Source organism: Eschscholzia californica, unplaced genomic scaffold, assembly GCF_041429995.1.
Source record: "Eschscholzia californica isolate CP2 unplaced genomic scaffold, dmEscCali1.0.p SCAF_6, whole genome shotgun sequence".
Classification (NCBI taxonomy): Eukaryota; Viridiplantae; Streptophyta; class Magnoliopsida; order Ranunculales; family Papaveraceae; genus Eschscholzia; species Eschscholzia californica.
Genome location: NW_028238483.1, coordinates 33,692,565 through 33,708,544, shown reverse-complemented (window position 1 = coordinate 33,708,544; position 15,980 = coordinate 33,692,565). Strand labels below are relative to the sequence as shown.

The window sequence follows — 15,980 nt, the reverse complement described above, 5'->3', positions numbered from 1 at the left end:
CGGTGATATTTATTAATTATAACCCTTATTTTATTTTATTGATGTATACTTTTACTAGAGAATCCCTACCACTCTCAATGTGCATTGATGAAGATGATCCAGAGTTCCAGAGTTCCAGACAAATATTATGCTTGCTCAAACTGGGAAACTTTTCTAATAATTCCCATCCCACTTCCATTATTGATGGACAAAAATGCACATTCCCATTCTAAAACCATACGTTGTGTAAGCAAGCTCTTTTCACAAAGCTTTTCTTGTGGGCCATAACCTAAGAAAGTCTCAGCCCTTGGTGGTGGATTTTTGAAGGGAGACTCTTTCTGTCAAATCCATAACCTTTTCAAATGAAAGCTTAACCACTTGAACCTCGTCACCAGTGTCACCACCACCACCAGACGTTTAACTCACATATTTTAATTCAAACATTATGAAACGAAATAACTGAAAAGTTTTCCATATTCTCATTATACTGCATAAGTTAAACATATAAACGACATAGATGGCCATTCGTTTCATTTTCAGCAGTTATTTTGTTTGAAGACACTGTTGAATTCGGTCTATGCTTTGTCTTCAGTCTGAATTTCTAAAGCGACACGTCGCTAATGTTTTTCGCGAAATAATTCGATTTATAGGGCCCAATATTTTCTTGATTTAGTTAGAGAGGAGTCCTGGCCGCAAAAGAATAAAGACAACATTAAAACCAGTCTTCCATACCAAAACGATTAAGCCCTCAACCCCACCTAAGATTCTCTCTCTCTCTTTCTTCCTCACTCTTCACTTTCTCTCTCTACTTTTTTTTTTTCTTGTTGCAAGTCTCCCTTTTTCTTATCCACGAGAGAGAACAGAAACAACTGAGCGACGAACAAACGTAGCTCAAGTTGAATGATTCTTTGTTTTCTCTCTCTCTCTTTCTCTTCATCTAGGGTTTGCGATTGATTCCGAGACAAATTCACTCTTTCTTTCTATTAATCTTGGTGTTTTTTTTTCTTGTTCTATTTGATGGCTCGATTGAGAGAAGAGAGAAACTTCTCTCTTCCTGAAATGATATCATCATGTTTAATTCTTGATGAAAAAGAAGAGGAGAAAAAGAAGAGAGAAGAAGAAAAATTAAGAGCGTCGATGGTTTCTGCTTCTAAATACTTACAGTATCGAGTTGAGAAAGTTTTTCCTGTTTATGCTATGGGGAGTTTGAAATCGGATGATAATTTAGTTACTAACATCGATAATTTGGACTTTGATTTAAGATCAAATGATACTATTTGGGATGCTGTGAAAGTTGAAGCAAAATCTGAGGTATTGTTTCTGCTTCTTGCTTTCTTTCTTTTCAAGTTCAAATCTTTTCCTTTTTTTTATGTCTTGATTGATTAAAGTTTGAATCTTTTTATGAATATCTTTACTCAAGTTTGTCTATGGAAGTGGTTCAATTATCACAGTTCAAGTAAAATATGAGAAACCCTTGAGCTGAAATCTGCTATGAGAAGTGGAATTTTTTAATACCATCTTTGGCCAAACTCAGCCTTTATTTCCTTTCTTTATTACTGTTATATAGAAGTGGTTACCATTATTGCAAACATTAGATTTGGGAACAGTGTCTAATTGGGCATAAAGTTGGTCAATGGTTATAAACAAGTTTATATTTTTGTGTCCCTGTTTTGTTAATTATGCCATTTAAGTCCAATTGTTTATTTTTTTGAAAACTAGATTGAATTGAAAAAAGAGAACTATACAGGGGAAACGACGAGAGGAAGAGGGTTGCTCGAGTTATGCTATAATTACATAACCCAGGCCTCCCAATTCTTAACAACATCTAAAAAAGTAGAAAATTTAAATTTAAGTCCAATTGTTTTCCTCTTCATATAGACTATCCTCATGATAACATAATTGTGTAACCCATATCCCAGAGTGCAGGCAAAATCTAATTTTAATATAACATGTCAAATTTTGGGTCGACTAGAAAAAATAGGCTTATATTTTTGTGTTTTTAGTTAGGTAAGATCGATTAGTGCAGTTCCTACTAGAGAGGAGCTTTGTGTTCATCAAGGAGTAGAAGTATTGATATTCTTTGTTTTTTTTTCAGGCGGAGAAGGAACCAATTTTAAGTAGCTTTTTGTATGCCAGTGTTTTATCACATGACTGTTTGGAGCAGGCATTGGGCTTTGTTCTAGCAAACCGGCTTCAAAATCCTGTACTCTTAGCGACACAGCTTATGGATATCTTTTACGATGTATTGTTGCATGATAGAGGGGTTCAACGCTCAATTCGCCTAGATGCACAGGTGATTTTAATGGGCATCTAATTTTCAACAGTCCTTTTGAAAGAGTTTCCTGTGAATACATTTCTTCTGTCTTTGAAACTTGTGCTGAAGGAAAACATGTTGTTACAGGCATTTAAAGATAGAGATCCTTCATGTATGTCCTATTGCTGGGTGGTGTTGTATCTGAAGGTATCATTTCATGCCCATAAAGATGCATTGATGGGATTGTTAGTTAATACGATTAAGTCCGCAACTCTAGTTAGACGGATTTGTGCATTTTTTGTGTACCGTAGCTAGAAATTTTCAGCTAAGATAGTACAACGAATTGATGTGTATCATATATACTCATATGGATTTAATCTTGCGCTGACAAAGTATTTTTCTCGCAACATACTAATTCTGGTTTTAATAAGAAAGTGTTTCTTTTCGGACTTATCATTCTCGCCCCTGGTTTAGGGTGTGAATTAGATACTGTTTCTTTTCAGGGTTACCATTCTCTACAGTCTTATCGAATAGCACATGCATTGTGGAACAAAGGACGCAAAGTTTTGGCCTTGGCGTTGCAAAGCCGGATAAGTGAAGTTTTTGGAGTTGATATACACCCAGGTATGATTAATGCCTTCTGGTTAAGGAGCTCTGAGAGTTCGGTTAGCATTTTGCAGTACTTACTTTGTAACTTGTTCTGGTATAACTCTAATCAGCTGCGAAAATTGGAGAGGGAATATTATTGGATCACGCAACGGGTGTAGTAATTGGTGAGACTGCAGTTATAGGAAATAAAGTATCCTTAATGCAGGCAAGTAAAGTTATTTTATAATGTTCTCATTAATCTTGGTATAAAATGTAAACATCAAACCTTGCAATATGAGCGTATTCAGAGTTTTCTGTCTTGTCTATTGACGCTGGGCAATTATCTACTGTGGAATCTGGCCATTTGGTCAGAATCTTAAACGTGATATCTTTGTCCCAGTTAAACTTCTTCGTTGTTGGCGAAGCAGTAGCGTTTAGGTAGAGAACTCGCGAGGAAGATTGGAATTGTTTTTAATCGACAATGCTGTATAAAACGTTTCCATTTTCAATTCTGTATAGTTTTTGGACCAGTTGATCGTAATTTTCACCAGATCCTGCTAATTCCTGTGACTTGTATGCAGGGTGTAACATTAGGAGGAACAGGGAACGAAATTGGTGATCGTCATCCAAAAATAGGGCAAGGGGCATTAATTGGAGCTAGTGCAACTATACTTGGAAATATTCAAATAGGTGAAGGAGCGATGGTTGCTGCTGGTTCACTTGTTCTAAAGGATATTCCGCCGCACAGGTGAGGAGATTTGACCATCTCTATCAGCTTCCCCTTTTCAGTTCCTTTCTACTTAATAAATAGGTCTCGCTGGATAATAAAATAAATGTGAAGTATCCAAGGGATAAGTGCTGAAGTATCGTCCAAACATCCATACAAGATTCATATGCTAAACTTACTCTTTCTCAAAAAAAGAGATGATCATTTGTATAGCAAATCATGGGGATGCCACTCTTCTGACTTTTTCTTTTGGTTCTTGGGTTCTTAAGCATGGTGGCAGGAATACCGGCACAGGTGGTGGGATTTGTAAAAGAACGAGATCCATCTTTGACAATGAAGCACGGTATGTTAGATCTTGTGTATGGGTCCAATGAAGGGGTAACATAATTGGATGCATGTCTTGTCCCTTTTCTGATCTGTCACTTGGGTGTAGCCGCATATCGGCATATATTTTAAGTGCATTTGACTGTCTCCTTGCAAGTACCGTGATTCAAAATCTTGACTTGATTAGATGTTGATAATTTAACTATTCTAACCTTTCATGCATGGGAGTGAGACAACCATTGTGCTTCACCTCCATGTCTAAAAAGCAGTTTTGTAATTCAAACATCGTTTCAACATCATTGCAGTATTCTCCTAATTCGTATTGAGTTTGCCTAGTATATTTATTTATCTTTGCTTGCCACCTGTGCAGATGCTACCAAAGACTTTTTCCAACATGTTGCAGCTAGTCCAGGGGAAGGCAGATCTAGCGGTTAGTTTCCTTGCTCATCCTTTATTTTTGTAGCTCTCCTGGTCACATGTGCCAAACTGGTACAACACCTGTCTCAATGCTACCGACATTGCCCTTAATTTAGGCATCATCAAGGACTAGCACATGGTACGTGGTTTTTCTTGCATAGGACTGGCTAGACCATCATAGTTCCACATGACCGTTTGTAAATCCACACACTGGCAAATATGTAAAATAAGGTGCTTGCGTGTGGCCATGTCCGAAAGGTCGTCTCAACTAATGTGGGATTAAGTGTGATTCACTTGAACCTTCCAATTCATAAACATACTGAACATGATATCCTCTAAAATTGTTCGCGTGATTTGTGAATTTAACCATTAAGAACTAAGTGTGTATGTGATATGTGTTAGAGAGTGAGATTGACTGTTTTCTGTGATTACTTGCAGGAAACTTGAAATAAGAAAGAAGATGACGAAGTACGATGATGGATAACTATGCCCAAGACTAATGGTTGTAAAAAAAAAAGCAAAGATAAAGTAGCGGGCCTTGTACTTGTGGTCTTTATATGTATTAAGGGTTTCAGGGCAGGACTGGCTAGATCCTTCTATGTATAATTTTATAAGATGAAGTCTCAAGTAGTTTCTTGAATAAGCTAAAAAATATCTTTTATCTTTCCTGCTCTATTTCTGTTATATTTGTTTGTTGTTTGGCCATGGAAATTGCAGAGCTAAAACTTCCCTCTGGTGCACAGTTTTCTTTATTTTACTGGCTAGTGATACACCAACATGCTGGTTTCCTGTATGAGATTCCTGCTGCAAGTATTTGCTCACCCATTCTCCTCAAACACCAACACACATTCTCCTCAAAGACCTATTGGTCTTCCTTTGCCTTTGAAAACCAAAAACCGGCATAATAATTGAAGATATTGGTTCGAAGAAGCAAATGAAAAAAATAATGTTCCGTTGCCGGGACTTGAACCCCCTCAAAGACCTATTGGTCTTCCTTTGCCTTTGAAAACAAAAAACCGGCATAATAATTGAAGATATTGGTTCGAAGGAGCAAATGAAAAAAATAATGTTCCGTTGCCGGGACTTGAACCCGGGTCTCTCGGGTGAGAGCCGAGTATCCTGACCAACTAGACTACAACGGATTGTGCTTTTTAACTAAACTTTCTCAATTTTACTTGGTCGCTTGGACTCGTTTGTAGGTGGACACTACGTTGGGAAGGGGCAGACCGTATTGAATTTACCCCAAGATCTATAATTTGTGAATTTTTGACTTCCATTAAGGATGGGACGAGGGACTTCTATCTTAGAAAGTGAATATCCAACCACTACACCAAGTAGTAGTGAAGAGTCTCGTAGCGCGATTTCACTTCAAGTATTGGACGTTATGCCCAAGACAAATGCTGCTTCCATTTAGATGGAGCATGGAGCCTTGGAGTACCCTCCATTGATTCCATTCTCGTTCTTGAATGATTTAATCGGAGCAAAAACGGATATAGGGCTCAATTATGCGGGGACATTCAAAATCTCCTTTCTTTTTTCGGCTTTCTTCGTATTTATAGCTCACTTTATTGCGTACTTGTTGCAGCTTCAGAGAACACCACCGACCTATGAGCTCTCAACTTCTTTTCCTGTTTACAAAATCGAGAACAACAAATTGTACATCCGTAGATAACAAGTCCTTTCTCAGCCAGGGTGGCAAGTCTTCCCAAATTACATTATATGAAAGTAGAAGTGACGAGGTGACAACCACTACTAGAACTGGTCCATTAGATTAAGAAAGAAACCAAATTGTTTATCAGATCAGCACCAGTGGTCTAGTGGTAGAATAGTACCCTGCCACGGTACAGACCCGGGTTCGATTCCCGGCTGGTGCATTCTTTTTAACTCTTTTTTTCAATATGAATTTTTTTTACTATGTTTAATACTAATGCTTCAGGAATTTATGTGAGTAGAGACCTCTCTTGAGTTCAATTAGTACTTGGTTCAAGAACACTCTCCAGTTTGATTAGCATAGCTCCCCTAATATCCACTTTTATTCTCCTCCAGGTAGACAAAAGCATATACATATGAAATAGAAGCAAGCAGAAGACAAATATGTTTGCGCATCATATTTGTTGAAACAAGTACATAATACTTTGGTTCTCAAACAAAAGAGAAATCCGATTTAGCCAAAAAAAAAAAAACTAATACATTGTTTAAGAATGCAGTTATATAAAGCTTTCAGAGTCCCCATTACTAGATGGTCTGTGTTCTTACACCCACTAAATATTTACTCATCAGGACCACATTCCTTTCTACTCGCCATGCCGAAGTATATATTCTTCACCATAGTTTGGTAAGTGACATTAACTTGAAGGAGGAATCAGCTTATCTCCTTACAGGAGGCACAACACCACCCCTACCAGGTGGAGCACCACCACCACGGCCAGCAGCCTGAGCCTACAAAATTGGATAATTAAGAGATGTGATGTTTTTTCCAACATTTGAGGTGAAATCATATAGATAGCAGGTTTTATGTGCAGCATCAGTTAAAAGCATTCGAACAAAATAAAGTAAAAAGAAGAAGATTATGTAGAACTTACTCTAGCCCGCATGGCCACGGCACGACCACGACCAACTCCAAGGGACGAGCCCTTACCCTTGAAGAATTCAAGAAAATGTTATTAGATGAAAAAATAGCTTCGCAATCAGAAAACTATTAAAAAGGCTAAAAAAAAGAGAAGCACATAGTTGCTAGTTGGTACCCATACCTTGATTTTAGCATCTAGACGTTTGAACATTGGTGCATTTTTCAGCATATCAGGTATTACCATAAACCTGAATGTCATAATTAAAAGAAGGGTAAATGGACAATCGGTTGCTAACGAATTTAACATAACAAAATAACATATAATATATATCTCTCAAATAAGAAAAACAAGGTAAATTACCTGACTTTGCTACCTCGGATGAAAACATGCTCAAGCTGTGATATCTTCCCATCCTACACAAAAGATCGGCTCAAACAAGATTCACGAAGATGAAACCTAATCGCATTATCCAAGCTCCAACTATGCAACTCATAGATGTAGTCTAGTCAAATGATTGGTAATGGGCACAATTCTATTTCCATGAACTATTACGTAAAAGAAAAACAGGTCTAAAACTACGATTCTTTGCCAATCGACATCATCTACTTCGGCCAGTCGATAGTTCGTCATTGGCCCACTAAGAACATATGATTTCAAACAATTGAGGGATTTAAGCATTAAATTACTACCCACTTCTTGTAAAAAGTATGGAATTTTGTTCACCAAGGCATGTCAAGGTTCAACCTTAAATTAGAAAATACCTAATACCACAGTTTATCTATTAAGCACCTCATTGGTAGCTGGGTTTATCCTGGGATTTTAATGAGGAGGGCGACAAGGGTTGGTTTAAGAATAGAAGATATTACCATTTAAGTTTTTGCCCTAGAGTTCAAGATCTGGGTTTAATAAAGCTGACTGAGTAAAGTAAAATGTGCATTCATAAGAAAACTTGCAATTTGGGTTTAAGTTTTTGCCCTAATTCATAAAGATTAGAGCGAGAAAGAGAGTACCTTGGCGGTGAAAGTAATGTTTTCAAGTTGACAATTCCAGTTATCTTCACATTCAATCATACTTCCTCTGTATAACTCTCCGCTCTTGAGCTCAACTGTCACTATATGACCTGCTGCTTCATGAAGTAGCTTCACTGGTATTCCCAAGCTTCTACTCATGGCTTCCCTCCCTTCTCTCTCTCTCTCTCTCTGTTCAAACTCTCAGTTAGCCAGCCCTAAAACCCTAACTTCTCCTTTTGTTTCAGCGCGCGTGAGGAAGAAAAAGTTTCAAATCGGAATTTCAATTAAATCATAAAACAAATGTGGATATCGAGGATCGTATCTCTGTCGGGAGCACGATATCATAATAATCCCGGTCACATTGAATCAAATAGGAATTTGGAAACTTTGGTTCCACTTAAACAAAAGCAGATGTTAGCATATCGGGCAAGGAACGACGAGTTATTCTGTTCGTACGATATCATTTTAACCGTTCGATCTTCGATCTCAATATCAAGGTATTCATCCAACGGCCAGAAATAGTCATTCTATTCTGTTGGCATACTCGCTGATCACAAGCTTACTTTTTCTCTGCTAATTAGAGAGAGAGAGAGAGAGAGAGAGAAAGGTATGAAACAGAGAGGCAACTGATGATGATACAAGGGAAGATGTATTGTTCTACAACAGTTCTTGGGTTTTCATCACTTTCCCAGAAAAGATGCATAAAGGTAAAGTTTTCCGTCCAGAGCTTTTCCAGTGTCAAGTATAGGTTTATTCCGGAAATGGGTTTTGTGATTCTGTCGATTTAGCTCAAGTGGTTTTGATTGGTTTACTTATCACATTTGATCAGTAGTTCTGGTTAGTTTTGATAGATTTATGGAAGCTTGATCTTATTAGCAGTTAATTTAATCCATTGGGGGTTCTTATAAGTATTCCTATTAGTTAACAAACCAACATATTGGGTGTTAAATTATGAAGTTTCCGCATCTTGACTGTGTAGATTAATCTTTATATAGTTATTACCTTCTCTTTTGGTTTTTGTAATTTCTTCTGTTTATGTGATCAGATTAGATTTGTTTGAACATTTAATGTGTTATAGGAGAAAGCTCCCCAAAAATAAATTCATAAACATATTTAAGCATGACTCATTTGTGATTTATTTTTTCTTATGTCAAGAAATACATACATGATACATGTATAAATGAGGCAATTTGATGTGATTGTTTCGAAGTTTTAAGCACATTAAGTTTTCTGGTTTTCTGAGTGATATTTATGTGTTTGGGTTGAGACAGTTTGTAGAATCGTAGGATATTTGTGATGTTTTTTACTTATGTGGTTTAACTTTGATTCCTGTAGTAATGGGTCTGGATAAAGTTTATTTATCTGCAGACTTCTAGGAGCTACCATTGTGGCACCAAACATCAACCAACTTGGGTATCTTGTGGGTCGACTAAGTTGCTCGGCTTCTGGTCCTTCTCTTCATCTCAAAGATTCCCACTACTACGTGAGAAGGTATGTTAACATTTTAATACAATGTACCTAAAACACAATCCTCTCCAGTGTGGTATGGGTACCGGTACGCGATATGGTACCATGTGAGTATGCAATACATTACCATGTGACTATGCAATACCGTACCATGTGACTATGTGCTACTCTATGAGTATACCTCTTCGCCTTCGGTATGTCATTTTAGGGTCTCGTACGTTTGGGACTAATTTTACTAGACGACAAACACCTTATACACTTCCTCTCAACCATTTATCTCTATTAAACTTAAAACCATAACTAGTTAACCAAAAAAAATCTTGTAGTCAACAACTCAACTAGTTTAGTTTACATTTTCTATTACAAAAAATTGGGTTAATTGAGGTTGGAGATTCTGCTACGCCATATTTGGAGTATCGGATCGCGAACCCAATCAAAAAGGGTATGGGAAATCCAATACGATCTACTTGGTGGTGGGGGGGGGGGGGGGGGGGGGGGGGGGGGGGAGTATATCGATAAGGGGGGGGGGGGAGTATATCGATAAGGGGGGGGGGGAGTATATCGATAAGGGGGGGGGGGGGGAGTATATCGATAAGGGGGGGGGGGGAGTATATCGATAAGGGGGGGGGGGGAGTATATCGATAAGGGGGGGGGGGGGGGGGGTAGAGTATATCGATAAGTTAAATTTTAACAATGTGGTGTTCACTAAGTGTGGTAAACACGAAACTGGTTGGAATTGCAATTTGTGAAAAGCAACATGTAGTTATTCTATGAAGTCTTCTAGTAAGCAGGCTTGGATATTCATATTAGTACTAGTCATGTTGTGTATGATATATGAACAATCAAGTTGTACAATAAGCATGAGAAGCAAATCTTATATTCCTCTACTGTGTGCATGGACTCATGTAGGCAAAGAAGGGGGTTCCCATTGAGTATATAACTGGACCATTTCCATGTGTAGCTTCTTCTTTTAAACAAACAGTTTAGCCCAAAAAGGGCTTTCTTAAGTAGATGAGTTCACTCTTGAAATTGCTCTATATATTTCTTGAAGATGGATCTGAGCATATTGTACCATTAAACTGAAAACGCTCTTAAGGGGAGAAAATAATTCCATTTTTTATTCTGATTATCTTCAATTAGTATACCCTCTTATATTCTGCTATTGCTTTAATAGGTTGAACACATCTCTGTACTATCAGCTCTTCTACAGGAGGATCACACGCCATTGACCACTGAAAGTGATTCCGAAGATATTGACATCATGAACTTGGATCCAGGCCTAAAACCTTATAAAGATCACTTGAAATATAGATCAAGGAGATACAAGGAGCAAAAGATGCTTATTGAAAAACATGAAGGACCACTTGAGAAATTCGCACAAGGTCAAACTTGATTATCCACCTAGCATGCCATTATATTTTACCTGTGATATTTTTGGCCTTCTTATGTTTCCAGAGCATATATTCGTCATATTCGAGTCACTATCAGTTAAACCATGGTAATTCTGTCATGAATTGCTACCTAATCCTTTCCCATGCAGGTGCTTTTAGCTTTCAGTTAAATGCATTCGTTTGAACAGTAAAAGCAAATGTATTCCCCAAATATTTTTTGTCTTTGAATTTCTTATCCGTCAGAGTTGGTTGAATTTATCAAGGAAATTTGGTTGATGAATTGGGTCCTTTGTTATGCTTCTCCATTAAATTTTTTCCTAAATATAAACCTAGTCTTGATATAATTCTTTCTGATATTATTTCCCTTTTAAAGGTTATCTGAAATATGGATTTAACAAAGAAGAAGACGCCATTGTGTATCGTGAGTGGGCACCTGCCGCACAGTGAGTTATTTGACTATACCCAGTTATCTCAATTGTGTACCTTCAGTTTTTTTTTTGTTAACTAGGAGTTCAGACTTTATTTGCTGGTTACATAATAAAAGTATAATTTATCTATATAATTTACACAAGTTAATGCAGATCTTCTAATTCAGGAGAAGAGGTAAATGAGTGAGCATGCACAGACCAGTAGCTTATCTTTTCTTAGTATGTTGGATATATGTTCATTTTCTCAATCAGATAAAGGAATTATAACTAAATAGTGGTTTAAAGGCCAGTGGAGCCCTTTTATAGTGAAGAATCATATAACTTTAGAGTTGGAGTACATGATTAGATGTCCTATGTTTTTGTTTAGATGCTAACCTGAAAATTTCCTATTGACTTTAATACAGGGAAGCACAACTTGTTGGCGATTTCAATGGGTGGGATGGCTCGAACCACAGTATGAAGAAAGACCAGTTCGGAGTATGGACTATAAAAGTTTCTGATTCTGGTGGAAATCCAGCAATTCCTCATGGTTCAAAAGTCAAGTTCCGGTTCAAGCATGGAAATGGAGTATGGGTTGACCGAATTCCTGCATGGATCAAATATGCTACAGTGGACCCAGAGAAGTTTGCAGCTCCATATGATGGTGTGTACTGGGACCCACCGCCTTCAGATAGGTGCTAATCTTCACATTTAATTGCTACTCATTTTAGACCGACATATTTTGGTCCGATGTCAGCCTAATATCTACTTAGTACTCCTCATTTGCAATAATTACCCTGTCGGGACTAATGAAAACTTGTGACTTAATAGCGTTATTACTTTTATATGATTATGCAGGTATAAATTTAAATATCCTCGCCCTCCAAAGCCTAAGTCCCCACGTATATATGAAGCTCATGTTGGTATGAGCAGCTCAGAGCCTCGGATAAATTCATACAGAGAGTTCGCTGATGATGTCTTACCGCGAATACGGGCTAATAATTACAACACAGTCCAACTGATGGCTGTAATGGAGCACTCCTACTATGGTTGCTTTGGTTATCATGTTACAAACTTTTTTGCTGTTAGCAGTAGATCCGGGACGCCGGAAGACCTCAAATACCTGATTGATAAAGCTCATAGCTTAGGCTTGTGGGTCCTGATGGACATGGTTCACAGCCATGCAAGTAACAATATAACTGATGGGCTTAATGGCTATGATGTTGGCCAAAGTGCACAAGAGTCTTATTTCCACCCTGGAGATAGGGGGTACCACAAGTTGTGGGATAGTCGATTATTTAATTATGGTAACTGGGAAGTTCAACGGTTTCTTCTCTCCAACTTGAGATGGTGGCTAGAGGAATTTATGTTTGATGGATTTCGATTTGATGGAGTAACTTCGATGTTGTACCATGACCATGGGATAGGTAGGGCATTTACCGGGAACTACGATGAGTATTTTAGTGAGGCTACTGATGTCGATGCTGTTCTTTATCTGATGCTGGCTAGTGACCTGATCCATAAAGTCTTGCCAAACGCAATTGTTATTGCTGAAGATGTATCCGGTATGCCTGGGCTTGGTCGAACTGTATCTGAGGGCGGAATTGGTTTTGATTATCGCCTGGCAATGGGAATTCCTGACAAGTGGATCGATTATGTGAAGAACATGACAGACGAGAAGTGGTCAATGGAAGAAATCACCTCGTGCTTGACAAACAGGAGATACACAGAAAAGTGTATATCATATGCTGAGAGCCACGATCAGGTATTTTGGTGCATTTACTCTTGCTTGAGGTTTTCACTAAAAGACCTACCCTCAAATGAAACCGGAAGTCGATGTTACAAACTTATGCTTAATTGTCGCGGCAAGGACCACCATTTTGCTCGTCCAGCGTAGGAGATAAAGTTTACCAAATATTAAATTCATAAGTTATCTAAAACTATCTGTTAGCGTTCCCTCCCTTCAATCGCAGTAACGATTTACGTGTCTAAAAGAGGCAATTTTGCTGAACATAACTTCCTGACAGTATCCATTTTATAGTCCATTGTAGGTGATAAGACCATTGCCTTTTCTCTGATGGATAAAGAGATGTATTTTGGTATGTCTTGTTTGTCAGAGGCTCCGCCTACGGTTGAACGCGGGATTGCACTTCACAAGGTACATCCTTTTCTATTTTAGTTTCTAGATATTTTATGTTGTGATGATATTTTATTTTTTATTTGCCTATCATATAGGAGCTGTTTTTGCAGTTCATAGAGTTCCATTTTATGATCATGCAGATGATTCATTTCATAACCATGGCATTAGGAGGTGATGGCTACCTCAATTTCATGGGAAACGAGGCAAGTAACACCTTTCCTGATCAATTCCTCTTTTTTCCTTTTTGCTTCAATCAGGATGGATTATTATGGTTTGGTATTCCAAACCCTTAAAAGCCTACGGTAACTAGGTCCACGAGATTGTAGTTTGCGCACTCACTGGCATCCTGAGATGATATATATCAGGTGATGCAAATCAAGTCTATCATGTAATGTAGACGAGTTTGCAGAAAAACTAATTTTTCCTTTTACCTTTATTTGTTCACAATTCTTTGTGGAAAGTTCACATAATATTTTTAAACACATTGGTAGAGCGAGATGGTGTTCCTTAGTTATAACATTTCAGCTGATTACTGTTATCCTTTTTTCTTGTACCAATCCGAACTTACACCATGATCCTCTTTATAGTTTGGTCATCCTGAATGGATTGACTTCCCGCGAGAAGGAAATGGTTGGAGTTATGAAAGATGCAGACGTCAGTGGAATCTTGTTGATGCAGATCACTTACGATACAAGGTTTGCAATCTTATTCTACAGTGACTCTTCCCTTCATGTAGCCACTTTCAAATGGTTACTTTTTTCTTCATCTGAAAGGGGCCAGTTCTATAAATTGCATACTTTTCCTCTGGCTCTACTTCCCTCTGAAGCGCTTGCTAAGGGAAGGATCTTTACTAGGTTTTCTTTTGTTTCAACCATGTTTAGTTTGAGTCATTCTACCTCTAAAATTTCCTAAAAAGCCCAATTCAATGGCCTCCCTTAACCATCTACTCTATTTCCTTCACTTAGATAGTTTCGAAGATTGCAGGTTCTCTAAGAGAAGTCCTCACCCCAGATCATTCGAATCATTTGTCCCTTAAGATAAAGCGTAAGATATCTGCTTTTTACGACCAATCAATTGGTAGGTTTGGCATATTCAACATAAAAAAGAAACAAAAGATGTACATGTTGCAGAATATTCCTATTGTTTAATGCAGGTTTCTTGTGCTTTCTATGTTTCTAAGAAGTTCTAACAGAAGTTTTATTTTCATTTTCTCGAACAAATCCAGTTTATGAACGAATTTGACAGAGCCATGAATTTGCTTGACGAGAAATTCTCGTTCCTTGATTCAACAAAGCAGATTGTCAGCAGTGCAAGTGAGGAAGACAAGGTAGGAACTAGCTTATTGTCTTACTACAGAAATGTTTAATAACAAAATGCCTGTTAATATGTAAATACACATGGTTTTTTATGTGTTATGATTGGGTGTATAATTTATATCTATATTTGGATTCACTAAATTACTTCGGACTCCAAACCTCATAGCAAAAGAGGTGTTTGGAGGAGGCATAAACTGATTCCTCATGCTTTGCTCTCTCTCCAGGTTATTGTGTTTGAGAGAGGTGATCTAGTTTTTGTGTTCAATTTCCATTCCAAGAACACATACGACGGGTACATTTCTCCCCATATATAATCACCATCATTATATCGCTGCGAGAAAGTAACAACCTCAGTATCCTTAATGTTGAAGTATTTACTGAACTTCAAGACTGATCCTATGAAACATGCAGATATAAAGTTGGATGCGACTTGCCAGGGAAGTATAGGGTTGCTTTGGACAGTGATGCATTGGAATTTGGTGGACACAGCAGAGTAAGGATCTGTTTCCAAACCCCTACTCCTTTTTTTCCCTTTTTCTTTTCCTTCTTTTCTTTATGAACTTGGGTAAATAGGATAAGTTATTACTTGTTAGTGGTCATTGACTTGCTGATTTAAGCACTTGGGATACAATGGTAGCTATCTAACCTTTTCGTGAAAAGTGAGGGCCTAAATGAAGTCCAGTTATTATGTAATATTGTTGCTTCAGTTACTTGTGATGTCTCTTTGACCTCTTCTCCAAAAATTGAATATTTTCTTGCCACAGGTGGCTCATGATGTGGACCATTTCACCTCTCCTGAAGGGATACCTGGGAAACCAGAAACAAATTTCAACAACCGTCCCAACTCCTTCAAAGTACTCTCACCGACACGCACATGTGTGGTATGATAGTTTTTGATAACTCAATTTTGTTCACTTTATAACTTAATATGGTGCTGAAGCTCAACCAAATGCAAGTCGATTAAAAACGTATTTCGTAATGAATGATGTTTTGTTGGTTAAAATTCAGGTTTATTACCGTGTTGAAGAAGACACTGATGACGATGATGATGGAGAATTGACTGGTGCCAGTGAGATAGTTGGTACCGTGGCTGTAAAAGGTTCTCTTGAAGAATCAGGCGATGATTCAGAAGACGTTCAGAGAGAAGTTGTTATTTCAACTCCAATAGAAGATGACTTTTTCGAAATGGGAGACGATGCATCAGATGACTAAGACATCCAATTGTACTACACAACGAAATGGAACAAAATATTCTCTTTTTCGTTCTTTCTAACCGATAAATAAAACTGTAGATCTTAGTCTGTACATATATATAAGCAGAAACTTGTTACTACTATTTTACATAAATCTGTTTGTTTTGGGGGTTATATTTTTAAACTCAACTTGGGTA

The 15,980-nt window shown here is 37.7% G+C and overlaps 3 protein-coding genes and 2 non-coding genes across 7 annotated transcripts; 3 read left to right on the top strand and 2 right to left on the bottom strand.

Annotated features, from left to right (window-relative positions):
• Positions 1-472: 472 nt before the first annotated feature.
• LOC147533869 (serine acetyltransferase 2-like) lies at positions 473-4,952 on the top strand. Its single transcript, XM_086647383.1, has 9 exons — positions 473-1,290; positions 2,075-2,272; positions 2,381-2,440; positions 2,737-2,857; positions 2,953-3,047; positions 3,403-3,569; positions 3,818-3,891; positions 4,243-4,302; positions 4,728-4,952. Exons 1-9 carry the CDS (start codon positions 997-999, stop codon positions 4,739-4,741), a joined length of 1,083 nt encoding a protein of 360 aa, XP_086503509.1. The 5' UTR covers positions 473-996; the 3' UTR covers positions 4,742-4,952.
• Positions 4,953-5,358: 406 nt separating this feature from the next.
• Positions 5,359-5,431, bottom strand: TRNAE-CUC (transfer RNA glutamic acid (anticodon CUC)). Its single transcript has one exon. It is a non-coding gene; the product is annotated as a tRNA-Glu (tRNA).
• Positions 5,432-6,092: 661 nt separating this feature from the next.
• Positions 6,093-6,163, top strand: TRNAG-GCC (transfer RNA glycine (anticodon GCC)). Its single transcript has one exon. It is a non-coding gene; the product is annotated as a tRNA-Gly (tRNA).
• A 210-nt stretch (positions 6,164-6,373) lies between these two features.
• LOC147533866 (small nuclear ribonucleoprotein SmD3b-like) lies at positions 6,374-8,237 on the bottom strand. The gene is made up of 5 exons (XM_086651255.1): positions 7,870-8,237; positions 7,220-7,272; positions 7,040-7,106; positions 6,872-6,928; positions 6,374-6,728 (listed from the first exon to the last, which is right to left on the bottom strand). Exons 1-5 carry the CDS (start codon positions 8,026-8,028, stop codon positions 6,657-6,659), a joined length of 408 nt encoding a protein of 135 aa, XP_086507381.1. The 5' UTR covers positions 8,029-8,237; the 3' UTR covers positions 6,374-6,656.
• LOC147533865 (1,4-alpha-glucan-branching enzyme 1, chloroplastic/amyloplastic-like) lies at positions 8,216-15,957 on the top strand. 3 transcript variants are annotated; one of them, XM_086651251.1, is made up of 14 exons: positions 8,216-8,576; positions 9,238-9,360; positions 10,511-10,718; positions 11,101-11,170; positions 11,560-11,829; positions 11,993-12,899; positions 13,176-13,292; positions 13,415-13,477; positions 13,862-13,969; positions 14,500-14,601; positions 14,815-14,882; positions 15,002-15,083; positions 15,355-15,471; positions 15,599-15,957. In XM_086651251.1, exons 1-14 carry the CDS (start codon positions 8,499-8,501, stop codon positions 15,800-15,802), a joined length of 2,517 nt encoding a protein of 838 aa, XP_086507377.1. In that variant the 5' UTR covers positions 8,216-8,498; the 3' UTR covers positions 15,803-15,957. The 3 variants fall into 3 exon arrangements, with proteins under 3 accessions (XP_086507377.1, XP_086507376.1, XP_086507378.1); XM_086651250.1 differs by having other exon boundaries at positions 9,223-9,360; XM_086651252.1 differs by having other exon boundaries at positions 9,205-9,360.
• The last annotated feature ends 23 nt before the right edge of the window (positions 15,958-15,980 follow it).